We start from the raw sequence: 25,562 nt of genomic DNA on the forward strand, positions 1-25,562 counted from the left end.
TTACATTGTTGTGTTAGTTTCTGCTTTATAACAAAGTGAATCAGCTATACATATACATATATCCCCATATCCCCTCCTTCTTACGTCTCCCTCCCACCCTCCCTATCCCACCCCTCTAGGTGGTCACAAAGCACCGAGCTGATCTCCCTGTGCTATGCGGCTGCTTCCCACGAGCTATCTATTTTACATTTGGTAGTGTATATATGTCCATGCCACTCTCTCACTTCGTCCCAGCTTACCGTTCCCCCTCCCCGTGTCCTCAAGTCCATTCTCTACGTCTGTGTCTTTATTCCTGTCCTGCCCCTAGGTTCTTCAGACCTTTTTTTTTTTTTAGATTCCATATATATGTGTTAGCATACGGTATTTGTTTTTCCCTTTCTGACTTACTTCACTCTGTATGACAGTCTCTAGGTCCATCCACCTCACTACAAATAACTCAATTTCGTTTCTTTTTATGGCTGAGTAATATTCCATTGTATATATGTGCCACATCTTCTTTATCCATTCATCTGTCGATGGACATTTAGGTTGCTTCCATGTCCTGGCTACTGTAAATAGAGCTGCAGTGAACATTGTGGTACATGACTCTTTTTGAATTATGGTTTTCTCGGGGTATATGCCCAATAGAGGGATTTCTGGGTCGTATGGTAGTTCTATTTTTTAAACTGTGGCTACTTTTGATAATGTAGTCACTCTTATTTTTTCCCGATCTTTTTTGAAATACATGTTCTAGAACAGGGGTCAGCTGGGCCCACCAGCTATTTTTATAAATAAAGTTTTATTGGGACACAGCCACACCCATTCACTTGTGTGTGGTCTACGGCTGCTTTCCCGCTACAGTGGCGGAGTTGAGTAGTGGATACAGAGACTGTCCCCCGAAGCCTATAATATTTACTCTTTGTCCTTTTACAGAACAAGTTTGCTGGCCCCTGCTCTAGAACTTGATTCAGTTCTATCTCTAAATTGTTATTAATGCTTCGTGTGTGTCAGTTGTGTTTTCCTCCAGCTGCTATAGGGGAATTTTCCAGAGTTTGCCCCTTTGTGTAGCACTTGCAGGATGTGAGGGGGGTCCTCTGGTACTGGCTATTCTCCCCTCTACCCCTGTGGCTTAGGGCAGGGCCAGGCACCGAAAATCTTCACACATCCCTGTTGATTGACTAAAAGATAAATATCTCTACAAATGCAACAGTACTTTCTAAGGTGTGAAGCACATAGTACTGATGATTTGCAAGATGATTTTAGTTGAGTAATTGAGTTTTTTTAAGGTGGTACATAGGTGCCACATGAATGATAAAGTTTTTCTCTCTTTTTATATTTTCTCTTAGTCTTTCTAATTACTTGAATCAGAAAGTCTCATTTGATGACAACATGCCATTAATAGCTAACATTTGCTAATATCACTTTTTTCCGTAAACAAGAGGAAAACGCAGGCCTGGCTTGGAACCTTCAGCAGCCAGCAGTATCTAGCTAGAATTCCCTAGCACTGCTTTGCTTTTATTTACTTTTTTTAAAAAGTAAATTTATTTATTTTATTTTATTTATTTTTTGGCTGTGTTGGGTCTTTGTTGCTGCGTGCAGGTTTTTCTCTAGTTGCGGCGAGTGGGGGCTACTCTTTGTTGCAGTGCACGGGCCTCTCTTTGCAGTGGCTTCTCTTGTTGCGGAGCACAGGCTCTAGGCGTGTGGGCTTCAGTAGTTGTGGTGCACGGGCTTAGTTGCTTTGTGGCATGTGGGATCTTCCCGGACCAGGGCTTGAACCCGTGTCCCCTGCATTGGCAGGCAGATTCTTAACCTCTGCATCACCAGGGAAGCCCCCGCTTTTATTTACTTTTATGCTCATCTTCCACTTATGGCTGGTGATACTGGCTTGCCATTAATGGTGGTGATATAAAATTTCCTTTTCAGATAAATGTAGTTAAGTAAAGATGTGACTAGATTTAAAAAATACTAAGTAAATACCAGTTTAGGTGGTAGGGAAAAAATGTGAAAAAGGCACGTGAATGATTGATTGAAGTTTGGAAACACTTGCCCTAAAGTACCTGCCGTAGATACAAAGCAGTCCCAGTGTCCAGAGGAGGGAGTAACCTGTCTGGTCTATGTGGATCGTTGAGGGATATAGAGGAAGGTAACATCTGAGCTGAATCTCAGATTTTCTGAGCAGTGAAAACGTGTGGAAGGACACTACAGGCAGTGGGAATAGAATAGCCAAAGGAAAATAAAGAACAGGATGTGGTCAAGAAATTGTTTGACTTGCAGGAGTCACTGAGGGACTTGAAACATTTGAGTAGCCTGGTCAGATCTGCATCTTTAGAACAATCATCAGCTCCAGCAGGTTAATCTCTCTGAGCCTCAGTTTGTTCATCTGTACAAGGGGAGTAATTGAAACAGATGTAGGGTGTTCACCCCTGCCTCTGGTGCCTGGGGAAATTCTCAGCCATCTGTCCTGCTACTCCTCCAGACAGGGGACTGCATTGACATTCAAGGTGTCCAGGGCCCCTCCCCTGTGTTCTTGGGTGGTGGTTGGGTGGAGTAGGGTGTCTACGAGTATTCTGGGTTGTTAGATGGTACGTGGACCAGTGGTGACGGGGCAGTGGGGTTGCCACACTCACAGCCGGCTCAGCGCTGAGCCCCTCCTGTGCACTTGGGGGTCCTCTCAGCTGATGACTCTGCTTGCATCCTCCTTCAGTCTCTCTACCCATTCGCCTCTGGCTAAGTCACCTCTCCGCCCTCCTCCCCGCCCTTGCCCCAGCCCTGCCTTCTCGGGAATCTGGGAGCAGAAAACCCCTGTCTCCAGCCTACTCTTAACATCTTAGTGGAGTCATTGTTTCTGCCTTGGTGAGGACTAGGGAAGGGAAAACGGCTCTGGGTACCCGTGAGGGAGCAGAGGGAGATGGGAAATAAGCTAAAGACACGCACTCCAGCACTTTGAGCCCTACTCTGCCATGGGGGCGAGTGGGTCTGCTGTGAGGACTGAGTAGATGCCCGGCAGGGAGGACCTGCCCAGCCGGCAGCTCGTATTTCTATGGTGAGGCTGGGGGAGAAAGCAGTCGGGAAAGTCCTCTTGATGTGGAGGTGTGCGTCAGGGCCTTTCTCCCTAAGTGCTCTAACTTCCTAGGCCTGAATCGCCCATGGCCACCCCTGGCTGTGATGAGAGGGAAGGTGGTGCGGGCAGGACACGGGCCTCTGTGAGGGGCGGCGAGCGCAGCCCAGAGCTGCGGTGCAGTCAGGCCTCTTACCATCAGGGCAGGAGCCGAGAGGAGTGTGCAAGCGGCCCTCCTGCCTCGGGGCTCCCTCTGTGCGTCACCCCCTCTGGTCCCAGGCCTCTGTTGCGCTCTCTGGTCCTCCAGCTGAGTCAGGTAGGAGCATTTCATTTCCTCAGCCACCTAGACTCCTTGAGGATTCTTCTGGAACTCTCGCAAGTGGAGTGTATAAAGGCAGAGACCTTGGGATCAGGTAAACCGGAGTTCAAATCCTGGCTCTGTCCCTAACTGAATTTGTGGTATGAAAGGTCACTTACCTTCCCTGAGCCCCGGGCTCCTATGAAATAGGGCTCTTTTCTTTTTAATTAATTAATTAATTTTTTTTTAATTAATTAATTTTTAAACTTATTTATTTATTTCTTATTGAAGTGTAGTTGATGTACAATATTATATGTTATCGGTGTACAATATAGTGATTCACAATTTTTAAAGGTTATACTACATTTATAGTTATTATAAAATATTGGCCATATTCCCAGTGTTGTACAATATGCCCTTGGAGCTTATTTTATACCTAGTAGTTTGTACCTCTTAACCCCCCACCCCGTTGCTCCTCCCCTCTTGAAATAGGGTTCTTCATGGTACCGACTTCCTAGGGTCTTAGGCAAAGTGAATGAGACATAATAAATGAAAACCATTGTCTGGCACCCTGGTAAGTGCTCAAAATATTGTGGTGATTGATATTATTGCCTGCAAAATATCTGACACAGTACACGCAGTATATAGTTACTTCAGTCTGATTGCTTCTTCCTCCAGGAAGCCATCTCAGAAGCCCCCAGACCAGGTTAGGTCTTGTACCATGTGGTCCTGCCCCATGCTCCCTAAGAGGCTTCTTGAGAACGGTACCTGCTGGTCACTGTTCTCTCTGGCATAGTCACAGCCAGTGAAAATAATGATGTGTCACAAGCCACACTGATTAACATGCTCAGATTGTGACCACAGCTGCATGAAAGGAAGCCCCAGGACAACAGGAGAGGATGTTAAAATATTACATTCATCATCCCTGTAATTAATGTCCAAAGTGTTCCTTCCTCCCTGGCATGCAGGGTCAGAGAACGTGCCTGATCATCTAATGCTGCTTCCCCAGTGCTTAGCAGGCTCTTAATGAATATTAAACAACTGAAAGAATAAGGGAACAATTGCCCCAAATTCAGTTCTTTCAGGAATTCACTCATTCCCTCCTTCAACAAATACTTCTTGAACACCTACTGTATGCCAGGCACTGTTCCAGACTCTTGGGTTACCCCAGTGAACAAAACAGGCAAAGGTACTTGCCCTCATGGAGTTTATATTCTAGTCCTGTTTGGCTGGGCGTTGATTACATATCCCAAAGGGATGTCCGAATACTTGCTCATCACTCTTGGAACCATCCTCTATTTTTAAAAAATTTAAAAAAAATTTTTTTTAGTCATATGCTTTTTAAAAAATTGAAGTATAATTGATGTACAATGTTGTGTTAGTTTCAGGTGTACAGCAAAGTGATTCAGTTTATATTCTTCTTCAGATTCTTTTCCATTATAGATTATTACAAGATACTGACTAGAGTTCCCTGTGCTACACAGTAGGTCCTTGTTGATCTATTTTATTTATAGTAGCGTGTATCTGTTAACCCCAAACTCCTAATTTATCCCTCCCTGCCCCCACCACTTTCCCCTTTGGTCACCATAAGTTTGTTTTCTACGTCTGTGAGTCTGTCTCTCTTTTGGATCCATCCTCTGTTGATTGGGTTCAGCCATTCAAGGTGCGAGGTCTGTGGGAAACTTCACTTGGCATATCAGCATTCACCGAGGGCACGTGGACTAAGCTTGGAGCGGACCTGAGTGACCATCAGCCGCCTGTGGCTTCCCCGGGGCCCCTTCGACTACTGCACTGACGTGCCCGCTCTCTTGCAGGTCATGCTCTCAGAGCGGAAGGGCACAGATGAGCTCTACGCCGTGAAGATCCTGAAGAAGGACGTGGTGATCCAAGATGATGACGTGGAATGCACGATGGTAGAGAAGCGGGTGCTGGCCCTGCCCGGGAAGCCGCCCTTCCTGACCCAGCTGCATTCCTGCTTCCAGACCATGGTAACTGCCTGGGGGCCTGGGCCACTCCATCTCCAGGCTTCAGGCTTTGGCCAGAGCTGTCCTGGCAGTGACCACTGCAAAGAGACACCCGGGCCCTTCCCCTCCTAGAGACAGGCAGCTGTCAGGGCCCAGGGACGGCCGACCGCGGAGAATTTCTGAGGTTGCTGCTGAGAAGCACCCTCCCCTGAGGCAGATGCTGTTTCAACAAAGATAAAGGAACTCAGGCAATTGGTTTTATAACCAGTGGAGCAGGGCCTTCCTCTGGCAGCAAGAGGTGACTTGCAGACAGGAACTCAGGACTCACAATCTGAGATGTACTAGCAGAACTTACAGATGGGGATGAGGGAAAAGGTCCTCCTATGTGCCCCTAGAGGGTCACAGTCGGCCCTCTGGACTCTTCAGATAAATGCGCGAGTTCACGCTGCAGGTTGCATGGACCTCCTTGGAGGAGGGGTTGCGTGACAATACAGCCCTCAGAGGACTCCCGGGGCAGGGGACACAGCCTGGGCAGGGACTTGTGAGATCAGAACCGGGCTCCTAAGAAGAAGGGGGCATCTGGGTACTATCTGCCATTGACTGTGATCCTACCTCTATCTGTGAGAATAAGAGATGGCCCTTCAAGCAACTTCTTAACCTTTCCCCTGTTCAGACTAGACCTTGGTCTCCATACCTAGGGGGATACTTGTGGCGATCAGGCAACAATTTGGGGACCCATTCACCTCTCCAGGTTCTGCTATGACAACCCCCATTGCCTTGTCTTGTAACTATCCCCATGTCTGTCTTCTCTGCTTTAAGAACATGACCTTCTCAGAAACGGGACCCAGCTTACTCAGCTCTGTACCTCATCTATGAGCCTTTCCCAGGTACCAGGCACTGTGGCGGTGCGGGGCAGGGGGCAGGGGGGAGATGGGGCAGAGCCTAAATGAAAAGAGATACAAAGTTAATTCTTGCTTTGGGAGCTTCTAAGGGCCAAAGGCCTAGTGTCTTGAAGATGCTTTAAGGGAGTTTTCAAGATTATTTTGACTCTCTCCAGTTCTCACCCTACATCCTGATTGTAGAGCCCAACCCCTGTGCGAGATGGGACACTATAGCAAGTTGCGTGTACCTTAAAGCTTGGGACTTGCTGTCTTCTCCAACATCACCAAGTCCTGTGCTCTGCTAAGTTAGACTGAGTCCCTCCAGCCTAGGAAGACCCAGAACTGGGTTTGAGGTGGGTTTTCTCAGTGCAGACCATACGCCAGGCATAGAACTACCTGTTGTGAAAGGTGTAGAGCCAGAACCCAGCCCCTTCCCTGTTCTAAGTAGTCTCTTGATACATTTGGGGTTAAGATCCCAGCTTTGTCACTTTCTGGCTGAGTGGCCTTGGGAAAATTACAAAACCTCTTGGTATCAGTCTCCTCATTTGTGAATGAGCTACATCCAAGGTTGCTATGAGGAGGAAATGAGATTATACATGAGAAGCACTTAACACAGTGCTTGATACCTGGTAAACGCTCATAGATGCTGGTTATTCACTTCGGTTGTTGCCTGATCGCCACAGGGGCATCTATGTTTTGGATGCAGGGATGATTTTCTGCTGGGGCCCATTTCCTGAATCCCAGACAATCTCCCTACCACAGGTCATCACGAGAAGGAACATTCTAGGCAAATGTGTACAGTATTCCCCTGCGGGGGCTCTGACCCACCAGCCTCTTGTTGGGGTCTGCTGGTGACGAGGGGCTACAAGAACATTTTTCACTCCACTGCAGGCAGGACTAAGAGCTGAAATCGTGTTTGCCAAAGTATAGAGCACACACCACCATGCAGCATGGTCCTGGGTAGTTCAAAGGGTGATTTTGGGTGGTGCACGGACTTTAAATTACGTTCTTTTCAGTTCACTTTATTTTCTTCTGAGTGCCTCGAAGAGAATGTTTCTGTTTGGTGCTAGCATGGCCATTAACATCTTTCTAACACTTGACTTTTTAACGAAGAGACAGGACCAAGCTTCAGGTTCTGAGCTTTGGCAAATAGCAGTTTCTAAGTCGCTGTTTTGCTTTTATTTTCTATATATTTTTACAGATTTCTTTCATTTATGACAATATAAAGTCTTTTTATTTTTAAATTTTGAGATATTATAAGACAAATATAGAGAAACCACACACAACTGATGTTTTAATAATGAGTTATTACAAGGTTAAGTTCCTCATACCACCATCCAGGTCGAGAAAGAACTTTGGCAGCCACTCTAGAAGCTTCTCTGCGTCCCAATCTCAATCTCCCCCCAAATGGTAGCTTGACTTCCTTGCCTGTCTCTATAGTTTTATCATCCCTTGATAAGATAGTTTACTCTTTCCCATTTGTAGAAATTTGATTTGTCTTTTAATAGGGTGATTTCCCTCTCCATTCCTTCCATCCCTTTCTTTTATCTGCTAAAGATCCTGGGCTGTTTGACCCACAGCATTTTCACAGTCTGGATTTTGCTGAGTGCATAGTCATGGGGCCCCTCCACATGTTTCCTCTGTCCTCTGTGTTTTCTGCAAATTGGTAGCTGGACCTAGAGGTTCGGTCAGACCCAGGTTTGATCCCTTTGGCAAGACCATAGGTGGCTGTGTGTGTTTTTTCATCCAAAGTCACATAATGTCCGGTTGTCTCTCTTTTTGTAAAGTGTTGGCAACCAGTGATGCTCTGTGCCTAGGTCCATGAATTCATTAAGGATTGTGAGATGGTGATATCCTAATTCTGTCATTCCTTTTTCTTTATTAGTTGGAATTCTTTTATAAAGAGAGACTTCCCTCATCTGTTGCTTGGTCCCCTGGTGATACAGTTCATATAGGAAAGGCAGGATAGATGCATGACACTTTTTTTGTTATTTGACAGTTTTCATGAACTGGCTCACTGGTATGCCCAAAGGTGACAAAAGTTTGCTTTTAAAATAAAATTTTTGAGTAAAAGAATAGAGTCCTTGTAAAGAAAAATATTAAGTGAGCAATAATTCACATTACCTGGGACTTGGCAAAGATCGGGAAGGGCATACATCTTACAAGTCCAAATCCCTAGTGTTACCTTGGGGAGTTAAGGCCTAAAGGTATTCAAGTAGTGACAGAAATGGGATTAGACTAGACTCTTAGGCCTCTAGACTCTCTCATTCTCACATCTTCTCTTTTTTTCCATTGGTGGTTCCCAAACTGACTCGTGGACATCACCAGATAAAGGACAGTCTCAGTGGTAAACAGACTGAGTGGTAAACAAGGAGATCTTGTTCTCAAGGAAGAGGCTGGGCTAACTTGGAGCAGCAGTTTTCAATTTCAGTTGGATGTGTTGAGATTGGGGGAAATTGGTCATTTGTGACTAATATTCATTAAGTACAGTATCTTCATTTGTAATTTACTGTTTTAAACACGATAGAGTAGAGTGGATTTGATTCTCTTCTTTTAACATTGAGCCTTGCATTTCATTATGCTTTCTGGAATTGGAGAGTAGGGTCTGGGTGTGCATGGAAATTGTGCAGACCCTGGGTCCCCTCCAGGAGTTGTCACCTGCCAGGGAAGAGAGATTAAGAACCGAGAGAACGTAAAACACGAGAGTTGAGTAGATTCGAGTCTTGTATGGGGATGGAGGCCTCCTATTGAAGACCGACCCACGGTCTCCCACTCCAGCAAGGCCAGGGATGGAACAGGTTGCTTTCTTTGTTGGTGAGGATCAGATGAAATCGTTAACTCATGTTGAGGGGCCGTATTGTTTGGGGGGAAAATATAACTTTAAATAGCAGAGTTACGCTTGGCTTGGGGAGATACACTCACTGCCAGCTGAGCTCGAGGCCCTTGGGGGCTGAGCGGGGTTGGCTGAGGGGAGAGCAGAGACCCTCCCATCTCACGTCCACTCAGCAGCAGATGCTCTTTGAGTGAAAGGCCCCCACTGAAAATTTTTTTCATTTACTTTTTCTTTTGGCTAAGCACATATATTTTAATTTTACATAAATTTATTTCAAAGACCTAATAATGCCTACTATACGTGAGGCACAGGACCAGCCATCATAAGCCACGTCCGTGACAGCCCTTGCATGGGTCTCGACATCATCCCAATGTCACAGACGGACACTGAGGCCATATAGCTAGTACGTTTCAGGGCCAGGACTTGAACCCAGGCAGCCTGGCTCCGAGGGGCTTTACACTTAATCACTGCACTATGAGGTCTTTTGAGTGTACGTTACCCGATTTCCACTCTACCTGACACGCGTGGGGCAGAACCGCCAGCAGCCAGCCTGTCTCCAGGCTCCAGCAGGGGCCCCACCGCATCCCACACCTGGTGCTCCCTCCTTCAGCTTTCCCATCCCTGGAGTGGATCTGACTTTCTGTCTGAGCATCTGCCATCCTGTGGGCCTTTGAAAACTCTGTTTCGTTCCAGCCTCACAAAACATCTTGGGTGGAAGGGATTATCTGACCCCCCCACTTTGCAGGTGAATGGATTGAGGAACTGGGATGTTGGGTAGTTTTCCCTGGACACAGCACAGGGTCACAGGCCCACTGAACCCAGAGCCCAAGCTTTTACTAGTAGATTATGTTGAGTTGCTACCAAAACGGCCTCAACAGGGATGATCAAAAGCACAAAAAGCAGCAGCCTTAGTGTGTCAGCCTGTGTCAGGCACTGTGCTCAGTGCTCTACAGGTAACCTCTCATTTTATCCTCCTGACACTTCGACTGGGTGGGCCCTGTGACTACCCTCAATGTATAGATAAGGGCGCTGATATTCAGAGAAGTTCAGTAACTTGAGCAATGCCACACACAGGGAGCGGGGGGTGGCACTGGCATTTGTTCTGTAAGACTCTAGAAGCCCAAACCCCAAAGCCTTGCTATCCTGCCTCTGCCTGACCTCCAGATTCCTTTTTCTAGTTTAGAAATTATCTTCATTGTCATGAACACATCTAATTTTAACAAGAATACCACAAGCACGTATTACTGTCCACACTTCTGCAAAGGAAACCAACCCTCAGAAATTTGAAATGCCTCAGGTTACACTGTCGGTAAGTGGCAGGTGTCCTAATGCCCCTTCAGGTGTTCTTTTCACTATGAAAGAGTCACCTACTTACCCCACAAGGATATTGCGATGATCGGAAAGATTTCGTGGTGGGAGTGATTTTCAGATTTAGGGAGCCCTGCCTATAGGTGAAACAAACCATTGTTAACCTGGCTCAGGTGAGCAGGAAGGCCCATGAAGGTGATCATCGTCTCACGCTCACCTTCCGGAGTTGCATATCCCCTGACCCCCAGATTGGTGCTCCAGAGGCGGAGGCGTCCTGGCTGGAATAGGCAGTATCCCTAAAGCCAACATCCCTGAAAGTCAGATCATTACTGCCAGTCTACAGGGGGTACTAAGGCTTATTGATTCTGTCAACAAATATTTATTTGTTGACATAAATGTGTCAGGACCCAGCTGCATCCCTGTGAGGGTACATCAGTGAACAAAAGAGATAAAGTCCCCTGTTCCTTGGGAATTTACATTCGAATGGAGGAGACAGATAATAAACAATAATAATAAAAAATAAAGGGGGAAGAGATGGATGGATGAAGACAGAGATGCTATTTTTGATTGGATGATCAAGGAAGGTCTTTCTGATAAGGATGACATTTGAGCAGAGACCAGAGCAAATGAGGGAGTGAGGCACATGGATGTCTAGGGGCAAAGTGTTCTAGACAGCAGGGAGAGTGAGTGTAAATGCCCGAGGCAGGGACATGCTCGGCATATTTGAGGAGCAGCAAGGAGGCCAGCGTAGCCTGAGTGGAGTGTCATTTTGTATTTTGTGACCCAGAATTCTTTTATGAATCAGCTACTTTTAAAAAATGACAAATTTATTATAACATGCTGCAAATTTGATATGTTTTTTTTGCTAAAGACTTAGAATTTGGAAGGTAAAAGATCCTTGATAAAACAGAAAAATCTTGAAGGTGGTCAGAATAGATAAAAAGGAAAAAGACACCCTACCAATATACAAAACAATTTTTGTCATTCTTAAAACGATACAAATTTAATTTCTAAAAACTTGTTTAGAAAAGCAAAGTTACATCAGAAGTATTCTTAGACAACTGGATTTTAAAGATCCTTGAAAAGCATGCATGGCGCGATGTTAACAGAAAATGTAAGATATTACATTCTATTTAAAAGATTATTCTAAATGTGTTAATTGAATCTGCACACGGAAAAGAATCAGAGACACAGATAAATCGAAACTTTGATTTGATTTAGCGAGGGGCCAGTGGGTAATTGTCTTCATTTTGAATTTATATTATTTCAGGAGAGTCGATAATAAAACACTTTAAAAGTGTTCAATGTGCCACAAGATGGCAAAAGTTAATACTCAAATACACAGATACAAAAGCCATCAGAAGGGGGTTGAGTTTTTAGAGAATTGCTCATTAGAGGAACTGATCTTCGGAGAATGGGGTTTAGGCCAGTTGTTCTAGAAGCATAAAGGGATAAGCACCAGCTTCTCAGTCAGATAAATCTGGGTCTATGATTACTGGCTGTGTGACCTCCAGGAAGTCACTTAACAGATCTGCATATTGGTTTCATCATCTTTAAAGTGACATAAGAAGTGAGGATTAGAAGAGGTGGTGTACAAAGTGCAGAACAAACAAAAAGGGAGGCTACCCGCATTATTTGAGCTGGGCTGGAGGGGCACCTGGCTGGAGGGGCACAAAAGGATTATGTTTCCTCCAGCCCTTTTGCAGTTTTTCCCGGGTACAATTGTCAGCCCAGCACATTCATGCAGTTTCCCGACCGCCAGTGGGCACAGGCAGTTAAGTCTCCTTAGCAAAACATCTATTTTAAATGTTTTCTTTTCAATTGAACATATGCACTTCTTTTTTTTTTTTTTAAATAGAATTAGATTTTATGAGTCATTGAAGGACAGGAATTACTTCCTCCCCAAATTTGCTGTTGTAGCCCAGCAAGAACTCAGTTGCAAGGCATGCTGGGAGGGGCATCAACCCAGAATGCAAAAAGGGACAGGGAGGGGGATGAGGATGATTCCCCTTGCAGAGTTGGCCCCTGACGACACGTCCATTGAGCACCGAGAGTGTCCAAGGGGTCCTGGTAACTCGGGGTCAACTCTGGGTTGGCAGCAGTATCCAAGGATATAGTTTAATGTAAGGGCGTTGCTGTAGGAAACTCTTGGCCGTAGTCTCAGTTGGCCATGGTTGAGTTGCAGGAAACAGAATACCTCTTCCAAACTAGCTGTTGTTAAAAAAAAAAAAAAGAATTATTGGAAGAAAAACAACCCAAAGGCAAAGATGTACCTGAGCGTCATGAAGATCTAGAAACTGTAACTTCAAAGCTTTCTAGACTAGATCTCTGTTTCTTTTTCCTTGCTTTCTTTGTTTTTTCCCCTGTTCATGGTAACATGGCTTCCCTAGTCCCTTGCAGTTTGCCTACCCACCAAATTCCCCGAGTTCCAATTCATACACAGGAAAGAGAATCTGATTGATTCAGCATAGGTCAGTTGTTTTATTCCTAGCCCAATCACCTAGTAATTGGCTACTAATTTAGCAGGAACCTTTAAGAAGGGGTTGTATCTACAGGGACGGAATAATTGGTGCTCTTGTCAGGTGGGAGACGCCATCTGGAATCCAAGGAGACCAAGTGGGTTGGAGCAGGACATAGCCTGCTGCTAGCTAGCAGTGCAAACATGGTATTCAATGCATCCAAGGAGAGGAAGCTGGAGAGAGCTTGATAGGTGTCTGGGCCTCAGGCAACTAAAGCCATCCAAGAATCTTGAGTGCAGGAAAGGACCCAGGAATGCAACCCAGGCATATAGAGCTGGGGTGGGGAGGAATAGACACAGCCTGGTTCTCTCTGCCCTCTTGATGGTGGCCTTTGCATATTCATTCAATAATCAAAGGTCCATAGAATTCCAAGGAAGAAGAGAGATGGCCCTAGCCCTTGAGAACTTTGCTCTCTATGTGGAAGGGCAAAGCTTAGAAAGCAGAAAATACAGTTAGAGGAGCATCAAGTTGCTTGATTCTGATAGTGATTCTTAGGCTATAGAATACAGAGGAAAGAAGGTGTCCACACGCTCACTTGAGTGAGCCTCTGTGAGTTTGCATGGACTCCATGCATTATCTGTTACATCTTTGCAAACCCATATGGAAAAGAAGCTATTCCTGCCCCTTTAGGAAGGCAGGGGAAGTTTAAGTAACTGATGCAAGGTCTCAGAGTAAGTAAGCAGGATAACCGGCCCTTGAACCCAGTATTAGCTCATGCCACAGCTAAGGCTCTTAACTGCACAGCTTCTTGATAGAAACAGATGGATCTTTGCAGTAAGAGGAACAGTTTACAGACAGGATTGATTCACTGACCAGCTTGGAAAATCACTAAAGATCATTAAATAGATTAGCGCTTATGCAACTCACCTTAGAGCAGGGTACACGCTTAGAGTTGCCCACATTGTTGATTTTCTCTGTCCATGGTATCTTATTAAAAGTGGCAAGTGTCCTCCTGGCAGTCACATGGGCATTGTGTCACATCCCACTTTCAGCTGTCTTGGAGGAACAGTGATTATCTCTTTAAATGCCCTGCCCTATCCAGGGCCTCCCCTGGTGAATTCTGCACATGCAATCCAGCCATCGTTTTAAATCAGACTATCCTCATATTCACACTCCAAATTTGAAAAATTCTATCCAACCATTTTGCACGCTGCGGTGACAGACAGATATTTAATTTTATTTATTTACTGATTGAACATGAGCGGTCACGGAGAAAGGAAATTTATAATTAACTGAAGTCGTTTCACGCTTCGGAGACAAGGGCAGTGTGTAAATGAAGAATAACCGCAATAACGATGATAATTTGGAGGAAACACTTTGAAAGTTGAGCAGACTGGCTAGTTTGAAGAGAAAGATGGTGAGCTTGCCTTTCGGAGCTTTTAATTGGAGTTGACAGTGGAACACCCACGTAGAAACGTCCTGTAGCCAGCTGGAGCTGACTGGAGCTCAGGAGAAAGGGAGAGGATAGAAATTGAAGTCGAGATTCATCAGCCTAGAGCGATGAGAGTTGATGTTTTGAGCTGTGACAAGTCCTCTTTGGAAAACAGAGCAGGTAGCAGGGGCCAAGCTGGACTTGGAGTCCATACTCAATACATACTTTCCGATGTCCATGTAGGAGAGGTCAGCAAGTAGGTCCTGATCCAAACCCACTGCACGTGACTATGAGAAAGATCTGTGAAGCCTTGGAATAATTTTATAGGAAGCGTGGGGAACAAAGTCAGATTTCAGGGCACTATGGGGGGAATAATTATGTCAGAATTGGAGGTAGTGGGTGAGCTGAAGTCCCCAGAGCTCACTCTTTGTACCTCTCGTGAAATTTCTCTGAACGCATCCTACTTTAGATGATGGCTTTAGTTAGTTGTATATTAACCATGATTCTGAATTCCTATGGAATTAACCAAGATTCTGAATTTTCTGACGGCAAGACCTGTACCTTATCATTTTTGCCCTTTTAACACCTAATACCATGAATTGCAAACATAAATGCTCGATAAAAGTTCTAAAATTCACTTCTCTGCTCAAGATGGGCTCTAGATTGCCACTGGCAGTGTTTTCCAAATTTTGATGTTCCTTGTGTTGGAGTGGGAGGTGAAGTACATGGGCAAATTGCATTTATTTTAAAAATAAGTCATTTAAGGGATTGATGTACCAAAGCCAGACTGGTGATAGCATGGAGTCAATAGACTCCAGAGAGGCATTTATTTTTTTACAGAGACAATGAATCTCCATTTATGACTTTGGTATGAAGTTTTAAAATTTTTAAATAACTGTGTTTAAGTAAAAAAAAAAAATAATAAGGTAAGTTAATAAAAAACATTTTAAAATAAGTAAATTTCAGTAGATGATTTAGAACAACATGGTAAAGATCTTAACGTAAGTGAGATGACTGACGTTTGGGTGGATGGCCTTCTGCAGTTCATCATAATCTGATCCCATGTCTTGCTCACATCTCCTCTTTTGTAACTCCATGCATTCTACTCTCCCTCCTCAGCAATAATAGCCATCAAATCAGGGGCTTCAGGTGCTAGTTATATTTTTAATAATATGCATTAAAATAAACACAAAACTCTAATGGTAAAAACATAGCCCACCTAAAATTATCTCCCACCTCATTTTGGGAAACATTGCCATTTGGAAGTTTATCTGGTCTCCCCACTTGCCTGGGGGAATCCTTAACGTCGGGCACCACGGATCATTCACAGTAGTATCTCTGGCAGTAGAAGAGCCTGGCAAAGAGTGGGCATCATTAAGTGTTTGCTCGGAAAATGAAAGGACAGCAAGATGCAAACCATAATGTTTAATAGCTGAAGCACTGGTGTGCCAACGCCACACTCAGTACAGTTCGAAGATGACAGATCTCAGGGTTGCCCCGAATACAGTGAGTGGTAGAAACAGACCACAGAACATGGCATTACCCACCGTGGAGCTCTCTCCCTGATGTTGGGATTCTGACTAATGAGTCTGGGGGGGGGCAAGCTGAGTTCTTCCAAGCAGAGAGCAAGCAACTGAAATCTCTCCCTCACTTACTTCTCTCTCTGTGGCCGATGCCATCTGCTAGTTTTAAAAATAATTTTTAAAAGCAAGTGTTTTGGTTCTCTTCAACGTGCAGCAAAGACAGATGCTATTTTTAGGCTTGTTTTCTATCAGAAAACCCCCAAAGAACCAGGGGCAGGGTGTCGGCAGTTCTGGCTGACTGTCTCCACTCTGCCACTAACTTGTAAGTGACCTTCTTGCAAACCTCATATGCCTTGGAGTGGAGGGTTCTGCCTCTCATTAGAGATGTTGAGAGGGTGAAGTAGAGTCGGGCTGAGAAAGTCCTTCCACATTTCAAAAATAATTGATTAACCTGTACCCGTCCCTTGTGGTCTGCCAGCTTTTTTTTGACGTCCCTTCTCTTCTCCCCTGGACCAGAAGCTCCCAGAAGGGAGGACACACCCACACATCCATACAATGTCTGGGTCAGAACCTTACACGGGAAGCTGCATAATATGAGGTTACAAGTGTAGACTCTGAAACCAACCTGCCCGGGGTTCAAATCCTGCCAGGGGAAAAAGGTAATGTTTGTCATGTTGGGTTGTTTAGAGAGAAAAATGAGACAAAATATGCAAAGCGCACAGCTGAGTCACATAGTGCTCGCCAGGTGGTAGCTTCATTTCGTTGTTTTTATTCTAATTATTGTACACTCAATACACATTTGATAAATGCACACATGACTGTTATATGTAAGATAAAGTTCTGTGCACTATAAGGAAGGCTTTTTTTCAGTGGTGGATTAAACCTTTGTTGTATGGCCGCCATCATTGTTAGAACACTTCACATACGTCATCTTGGTACTTACTCTATGGGCAGGTGGGTCGTGTCCACTCTACAGGTGGAGAGAAAGCTGGAGATTCGAGAGGTTAAGTAACATCTGTTGCACAGCTAGTAAGTAGTGGAAAGAGACTTCAAATCCTATATTGATTTCATAGGGACCCTTTGCCCTACACATCACTTCTTTGCTACCCCCCTCCTGGTCTTACAGCCCCGTACAATAGCTTGGCGACTTTTGACAGCAAACCCCCTTTTACACAGCGACCCAGCCACCCCAATATATAAGTAAGACAGAAACACATATTTCACAACGCGACCAGTCCCAGAAGCCACACACTGTCATTTTTACAATATCCTGTTGGTTAGACAAGTCAGTCCAATTCTCAGAGGGAAGGGACTACACCAGGATGTGAACACCGGGCAGTGGAAATCACAGGGGACATGGCGGGGGCTGGCTCCCACAGCTTACCTATTACCTGTATATGATTCGCTTAATAGTCTCCACTGTTTATTAAAATAAGATTTACTAAACAATGATAGCCACTAAGTCACGAGATTAATGTGCTAATTATATTTTCCAGTACCGACAAGTATAAAGTTAGCGTTATTAATTTAAAAAAACAATTCACATACTGCCTGTGGTCACTTGCATACTTCCAGTGGCACAAATACTCCGCTTGGGGAAACAGTGCACCCAACCTGTCATAGAATCCTGGTGGTTTTGAACATAAATCCCAGCTATTACCTGCTCTCCGTTTGGAACCCAAGAAACTGTAAGAGGCTGACTTTGCTCTTCACTGTCTTCTCCCAGGACCGCCTGTACTTTGTGATGGAGTATGTGAATGGTGGTGACCTCATGTACCACATCCAACAAGTGGGCCGGTTCAAGGAACCTCACGCTGTGTAAGTGAGAACTGGTGCTGTGCTTTTCCCTTGGGATAAATGGGTGGGTTGTTAGTTCTTTTGGGTTCTTAGTCGAATAGGGATTTTAAACATCTTGAGCTTTTTCTTTAAACATCTTGGGCTTCTGAGAAATACATGGCCGGGGCAAAAGGTGTTCTGCTGAGATGGGATACTTCTTTCTTTCTTTCTTGACACCAGCTAAGAACTTGAAGCTTGAAAGCCACAGCTATTTCTTTATCTCTACGTTTCTTGGGGCTGCGCTGCGTGGCATGTGGGATCTTAGTTCCCTGACCAGGGATCAAACCCACGCCCCTTGAATTGGAAGCGTGGAGTCTTAACCACTGGACTTCCAGGGAAGTCCCTATCTCTAAGTTTTGCCCCTGGCTCATAGAGAAAGCCCTATAGCTTCCTTGGGGAATGTCATTGTAGGTTTTGTGTATTCCTTTGCTGATATTTATTGAGAGCTTACTATGTGCCAGGCCCAGAGAGTTTTTAGAGACTTGTTTAGGGTCACAGAGCTAGCGTGAGGCAGATCCAGAATTCTGACCCAGATCTTCTTTGCTCACGTTCTCTGTCTGACACCACTCTCCCTCTTAGATGCCCTCGTTCCAGGGAGATGAAGGCTCAAGCTGCATAGTGACTACGCTCTGTGGCTCTTGGGGTGGGGAGACTGACTCTGGGTCTTTGGAAATCTGTTTCCCCTGCTGAGTTCATTCTGTCCCCTTCAGTCCACAAGGCAGCTGGTCTGTTCTTTTTAGAACACAAATTTCATCCTGTTTCTCCCGGCTGTTGGAGAATAGGAGCACGGCAAGTCATAGCATCAGCAGCGCTAACCTCTCCTAGGGAGTTTGCCAGGCTCTCATTGTCCCGCTAGAAAGTTCTGGAGGCTCATCTAGGGCCCCATCCCATCGTTGCAGAGGCTTGCTGGCTCCTGTTCAGCTCAGCCTTGCCCCCCTCCTCCCACCTGCCCAGGTCATGAGCACTAATTCTGGCAGGGTTTGCATTCTCGTGCCTCCAGGTCATGCCATTTGTGTATCTTGGCACAGTCCTAATGGGTTGGCTCTTCTTTTACTTCTGACATCTAATTGACCACTGACCTTCACTCCATTATCACACAAGACACATTGTCAGGACATTTTACAGAGTTCCCCAAAGGCCCGCCCAACCTTTGTAACGGGGCTTTCTGGTTCTCTCAAAAATCTGTTTCTTTCCGGGCCTTCATGAAGAGCTTACGCTTTAGCCAGATGCTGTTTCCAATACTGGCTGTGCCATTCATTAGCTGTATAACTTGGTCAAGTTATTTCTTGTCACTAAGCCTCAGTTTCCTCATCTGAGGAACAGGGAAGTAGTAGTATCACCTACCTTATGGGATTGTTATTTAGATTTAATCAGATGCTAACCTGAAATGATGCAAGGTTGATGGTAGGCCTTCAGCAGATGTTAGCCGTTGTCATGCTGTAGTCTGAAATGATCATTCTCCAGCCAGTTCATCATATCCCGTGGCCTCCTCTCCACTAAGCAGTTGCTGAACCTCTGCCCACCCCATTTTGTCCTTAGCCTCATAGCTCTCTAAACCCTGTTCATCCGTCCAGACTCTCATACTTCGTTTTATGAGATGTATGGTTCACCATCCATGGTGGAACATTAATGCCCTATGCCCAGTTCAGTATTGTATTGAATTCTGAGAGTTGCCAAGCATATGGTGTCCTTGAATTTCTCCATTGCTTTTTTTTTTTTTTTTTTAATTTCAGATTTTATGCTGCAGAAATTGCCATCGGTCTGTTCTTCTTACAGAGCAAGGGCATCATTTACCGGTAAGTGAACACTGCTGTACTTTCCATCTCCTTGGCTTCTCAGCTCCTCCCTTCCCTGCCTCTTTCTTTAACTGCTTTTAAAATTAGAATCCACGGTGGGGGAGGAATCCTCCAGTGCTAACTTGGGCATGTGCTCTGCCAGGCAGCATTGCCCACTGCCCTGGCAAAGTTTGGGCAGCTCTATACGGTGACAGAAGCTCTTCCTCCAGTGATGGTTCAGAGCCTCGAATGTGAGACCATTTTCTCAGAGGAGGAGGCTCGCCCCTGGGGACCCAGCCCTTCTTTCTCTCACCCGTGGACCCCACATTTGGGGAGCAAGCAAAGCATCGTGGCTGGCAGAATGTGCTGGATCATATTATTAGGAAACAAATTTCTTTCTTTCTTTTTTTCTTTCCTTTTTTCTTTTTTTTTTTTTTTGCTATGTAACTACAATTTGGAAATGGATCTCTGAGTAGCTTGCCCTGAAAGACAGGATTAAGCTCAGGACTTGGCATTTGCCCGTTTTTGCAGGAGCAAGTGTATGATCATAGCCGGATGAGTCATCCCATTTTATATCTCATGCAAGCAGACTATGGAGCCTGGGGCTGCTATTTGTCAGTGAGTCCAGGGTGTACAGTTCTCCTTACACTACACGGATGCAAATGGCATTACAGTGCAGGCTTGCGTTGGTTTGTTATGCAAGGGAGGCTGGTGCGTGGCACGGGGCTTCCAAAGGGCACTTGGCATGGGCGAGGGTCTATTTAAAAGATCCTGAAGAGTCATCTAAGCCCGTTTCATTCATTCATTCATTTGACAAACATGTATTGAAAGCCTACCATGTGCTGGCCTCTAGTCTAGATGGTGGGGATACAGCGTGAAGAAAACAGACAAAACCCCACCTCTGTAGAACTCATATTCCAGTGGTGGAAGACAGATACGTAAATCATACTAATACAGTCTGTCGAGTAGTGAGAAGTACTATGGAGGAAAGTCAAGCAGGGGAGGGGGCTGGTGTGGGCTGGGTGGTGGTGGGTTGCCTGTCATTCTGTACAGAGCATGAGATTAGGGTCTGAAGAGTTAGGGAAGACCCTCGGAGGCCTGGTCTTCCTAAAGCAATTGAAGAATATAGGACTAAAAGGCATAAAGAGATTAGCCCTGGTGATCTCAAGGCAGAAACTGGAAGTGAGGCTATGGGCCCTGGGGGGATGGAGGGATGGAAGGTGAGGGCCTTGCCAGAAGCCTGCAGAGTCCTGGGGCTTTTTTTTCACTCCATGAAGTAGCAAATCCGGAATGCATAGAGTCCCCACTCTGCCTGTGTGCTCCTGAATGGAGGAATGAAGGTCAGGAAGCCAAGTGGCTTTACGTGGCACGGTGTGATCTCAGTGAAGAAATAGAAACAGAGAGAGTAACCATAATAATTTAAACTGTAAATTGTGTGGTCATTCAGCCCACGCTCGTCCTCAGTGAATATGTGTCACCACGTATGCATGAGACAGGACCTGTGAAGCCTCTAATTCCCCCAGTTTCTCCTTTGACTGTCATGGTGGGAGCATCTTGTGCTGAATGTAATTCTGGTGTTGAAAGGTGCACATTATCTTCCATACGACGTGACCCCTAAATTCAAGCCCGTGACTTCAGCTGGTGCTTAACCAAAACACCGGGGATCATGGGTAATTGTTCACTCTACATGGTTTTCACCTTATGTGCTGACATTTGAACCTAACTCCTATACAAGATGGGCCTCCACCAGAATAGAATCAAGGCACTCAAGCGTTGCTGAGAAGATCAAACAGGGGACTGTAAGTTTATTGGAAGAAAATCCAGTCCCAGTGGAGAAAACAGGAGATGAAATGATTAGAGTCCTTGCCAACAGGGTTGGGATTGAAGGCAAGGTTTCCAGTCTAGCAGGGAACTGGATTGGGATCTGGGGTCCATTTGGTCCAAGTCGTAAAATGCAAAGATTAGCATTCTAGGTGCTAGACCGTGCCTAAATGCAAAGCTTTTTCTGCTAACGACACATTCTCTCTTTCTTCCTCCATTATTTATACATTTAGGGCATATTTATCACTCTTTTAAGCCACTCAACATCTGAACCCCTTTCATTTGTGAGTAGGAATGGAGTCCATATCCTCCTCTAAAGATTTAACGTGGCAGATACTTTCACAGCCTCCCTGTAGGAAGAGCAGACACACAACTCAGGCTCTGATGCTCATCACACTCACTGAAGACCTTGAATTAGAAGTTAGTGACCAAGAAAACAGAGACTGTAGAATCGAGAGGGACCACAGTCAATCAGCTATGTCTGGTTGCCAGAGGCGTGAGGGGAAGCGGTTCTTAGGGACAGCATCCAGAGCCCAGTGTTAGGGCTTCATGGAACAAAGGGTGATGTCTGTGCCCAGTGGTGACATCAGTGGCATCTTTGCTGGCGCATCTCTGTGCTGCAATTAGGCATTGTTCCTGGCTGTGTAGCCTCCAAATCTGGTTCTTCCGCCTTTTTGGAGATTCTCTGAGCTCCCCAATTCCCTTTTAAAAAATTCCTTTTTCGGTTGAAATAGTCAGAGTTGGTTTTTGTTGCTCACAATCAGGAACTTCAGTGGAGACAGTATTTGCAATTGATAATCAAGTGAAAACTGTAAAAAAAAAATTTACATGACAGAAGATGTATGGTTTTTTAATTTCATAGAGATTGGTTTCATGTTGGTAAAGTCTTTAAATGTTATAAATCCCCCTCTTCTTCATTTGGATCTCTAGTTATTTGGACAGTTCTTAAGTAAAGAGGATGAGGAATCATGCTAGACTTGCCCTCTCTGAGGATCATGGCTGGAGATGTTGGTTGGGGGGAGGACAAACGACCCTTCCAAACTTAGTGTTTGATTTGTAGATTGCCGTCTCTAGAATGTGTGTTGATTTTGCCCTTGAGGGATTTGTGAACATGAAACATCTGGCCAGCCCCCTTTAGAAGCAGAAATGAGTATTTATTACATTAAACAAAAGAATGGAGTGGGCTATCAAAACACTATTATGTGACAGTGAATATGACCGGGGCGTGCTCCAGCCCCATGACCTGCTGGCTTTTAGCACCTGAAGCTCCTTTTCTATAATAGACGAAGATGTCCTCACTTCCAGAGTTGCCCCAGCTGCCTCTTTGGGGGCATGTGGTCAAGCTGAGGGGAATGTCATGGATCTCTGTCAATCAAATCACATGCAGACCTGGTATGTTTAGGTGAAACAAGTTTCTGCAAAGTCAGCTTTTCTAAGTTCCAAGCTGGCCTTCAGAGACCTCTGTGGCTTGTAGAGAAGCATGAAGGCTGGATGTGGGTAGCACCACGGACAGCACCAGAGATCGTGGAATGTTGCTATTGGTAAACACTGGGGTGCAAGTGAGCTTCCCCTTGGATGAAGAGACCTCACAGACACAGATAGTAGATGCCAGGATATATTTTCAGGTTGTATTCGTTTAGTTGAAGATGATGACAGCAACTCCATTCAAACTAACTTACGTTAAAGGAGGCCTTTTCTGGCTGACATAACTGAAAAGTCCAGGAGGCAGATCTCACTTCAGGCCTGGATGGATCCAGTGGCTCAAATGATGTTATGAGCGTTTATTCTCTTTCTCTAGTTCTGCTTTATCTATACTAGCTTTCTTCCCTCCATCTGTGACCCCTGGCACTTCTAGACTTACTGTCTACCACCTGAGCAATCCCAATGTAAAAAGAGCTCATCTCTTTCCTGATGGTATCAGCGACAATGCCAGGGCTGATGTTGATGTTCAGGGGCTTTGAGTAGCTCATAGTGGGTCACGTGGCCATTCCTGAACCAGTCACTGTGACCAGCAGCATTTCCACTGGCCAGGACAGGGCCACATGACCACTCCTGGAACCAGAAGTTAAGGGCAGCATCACCAACCATGAGAATCAGGGAAGGTGGTTCTTGAGAATCAGGCAAGATGGTCCTTCAAAGGAATATTAGGATGCTTGAGAATGGCTTGAGAATCAGGGAAGGTGGTTCTTCAAAGGAATAGTAGGATGCTCTCACCCCAGGATGCTAGAATAGGCAGAAGCCACAGATGTCCACCACCCAGGGAGGATGATTTAAAGGAGAGATCTGAACTGAACAGTAGATCCCTTTACCTCTGAAGAAGTTGGATTTCTAATGGGATTGAGGAAATCTGGCCCATAGATCGTCCCTACTCATTGATGCTGAAACACCAACATGTGATGACACTGGAGTCAATGTTTAGGGAGGAGGAAAGTGTGATGATTTTGGAGTCTTCGGATACACTGGGAGTGTGCAAGGGTCCCCAAACATCAAACTCTCCTCATCAACACGGATGAAATAAAAGAATGGGAGTGTAGCCCATGCCATTTAGGACATCACTCCATGGAGGTGACACCCTCCTGACACTCTGTTACAGTAACCTCCTTCAGTTCCTGTCCATCTCATTCTTTTTATTTCTTTGGTACCATCCATCAGAAGCTATAATAAGCATGCTTATAGATTTGAATACTTGGTAATTGTCTTTTCCCCTCTACTAGAATTTAATCCGAACAAGAGCAGGATGCTTGTTTATCTTGTTCGTAGTATATACCTCACTCAAAGCATAGTGCCTGTCACATAGTAGGTGTGCAACACATATTTTTTGGTTGAAAGAATCAGTAGAAACTCCTGGGTTCATGGCCTAGGAACTGGCTTAGGAGAGCTTGGGGCACTTGGTGTTAAGTAAGATGCTCTCAATCCGTTTTTTTCTCCATGATCTTCAGAGATTTTTTAAAAATAAAAATTTTGTGTAAAACATATCTTCCTACGAAATGTAAGCGGTCCTGAAGTTGCAGAGGTCAACTCTGGAGATGCTCCTGGATACAGGAAGCTTCTGTGGATGCTCTGCCCTTTATTTAGCTGTCTGTGGATCACTCTTCTCAGAGCTGCTGTCTCACTGTGTCCTTCTGAGACGCTTGGCACAGTTGGCTCTGTAGGAAAAGCAAAGCACAGGGGTTTGTGCACCCTTGTATCTCCCTGCCAGATTATAAGCTGTTGGAGGGCAAGGGCTGGGTCGTACCCATGGCTGTGCCCCCAACACCCCTGCTGTAGTGTCTGGTGCATAATGAGTGGCTGTTGGTTGGCTTGAAATAAATAGCATTTAATTAAATCTCTAAATCTTCTGTCTACACAGAGACCTGAAACTTGACAATGTGATGCTGGATTCTGAGGGTCACATCAAGATCGCTGATTTCGGCATGTGTAAGGAAAACATCTGGGACGGAGTGACAACCAAGACCTTCTGTGGCACTCCAGACTACATCGCCCCTGAGGTGAGCTGATGCCAACCCCTAAGGTGTGTCTGTGTTGTGTTGATGTACTAATGTCTCCCCGGGGCCCTAGGTGGCCACATAGGAGCTGGGAAAGGTTCAGGGGGTACCTGACAAGCAAACCTCAGGCTGGTCCTTCTCCTGTCCTCTAAATTATTCCTTTGCGATCACACATGAAAATTAGCTTAGCACACATCCAGAAGCTCAGGCCCAAAATACATCAACGTTTGGGAGAAAATTTAAATAAAACTCAAAAGAACCATCCACCACACATCAGTAACATTCTTCATCAAGCTGCTATGGCTCATGGCCATAGGATACCTCCTAATTATGACACTGAAACATTTGTTCAGGGGAGGGAAGGGGGGGGAAGGGATTGATTGATTCTCTGGACTGACTTATGACACAGGATCTGTGTACTAATAGGTATGCAGTAGTTGTGCTAAATCCTAAAAGACTCAGAATTTTTCTTCCTATGATTAAGATATAAATGAAAGTGTGAAGATTTATTTTAGTGCCTCCCCGTTCCTTCCCAAAGGAAACGGTCAGTTGCAGAATGGATTTCCCCAATGTGTCATGGTACAAAAATTTGTGCCAGATGATAGCCTTCCTTTTTCTCTGAATTGGTGCTCAGAAAGGTGGCATTCTGCAATCTGTTACTGGATTTTTATGGAAAGGAACTGAGAGCTTGGCATAGAGTCTTGGAAATGGACATTCTAGAATTCCTCTTTTCTTGACTGTTAAGGCTTCATATGTAACAATGGTGACGGGAGGGCCCATGTCACTAAGTAGCTTGGCACTAAATTTAAAACCTGCATACTCTGTTACCAAAGCTGTTCCTCTTCTACGAATCTAGTTTGCAACACACACACACACACACACACACACACACACACACACTCCATAAGTG

At 45.1% G+C, this 25,562-nt stretch overlaps 1 protein-coding gene across 2 annotated transcripts in view; it reads left to right on the plus strand.

Annotated features, from left to right (window-relative positions):
* PRKCB (protein kinase C beta) overlaps positions 1–25,562 on the plus strand; it is a 311,017-nt gene that overhangs the window by 250,455 nt on the left and 35,000 nt on the right. For both annotated transcript variants that reach the window (XM_036827010.1, XM_036827011.1), the window contains exons 10-13: positions 5,150–5,323; positions 17,462–17,553; positions 19,305–19,367; positions 24,517–24,655. In XM_036827010.1, coding sequence (XP_036682905.1) covers positions 5,150–5,323; positions 17,462–17,553; positions 19,305–19,367; positions 24,517–24,655 — 468 coding nt within the window. The remainder of the gene's footprint in view (positions 1–5,149; positions 5,324–17,461; positions 17,554–19,304; positions 19,368–24,516; positions 24,656–25,562) is intronic.

This window comes from Balaenoptera musculus, chromosome 15 (assembly GCF_009873245.2).
Source record: "Balaenoptera musculus isolate JJ_BM4_2016_0621 chromosome 15, mBalMus1.pri.v3, whole genome shotgun sequence".
In the NCBI taxonomy this organism is placed as follows: Eukaryota; Metazoa; Chordata; class Mammalia; order Artiodactyla; family Balaenopteridae; genus Balaenoptera; species Balaenoptera musculus.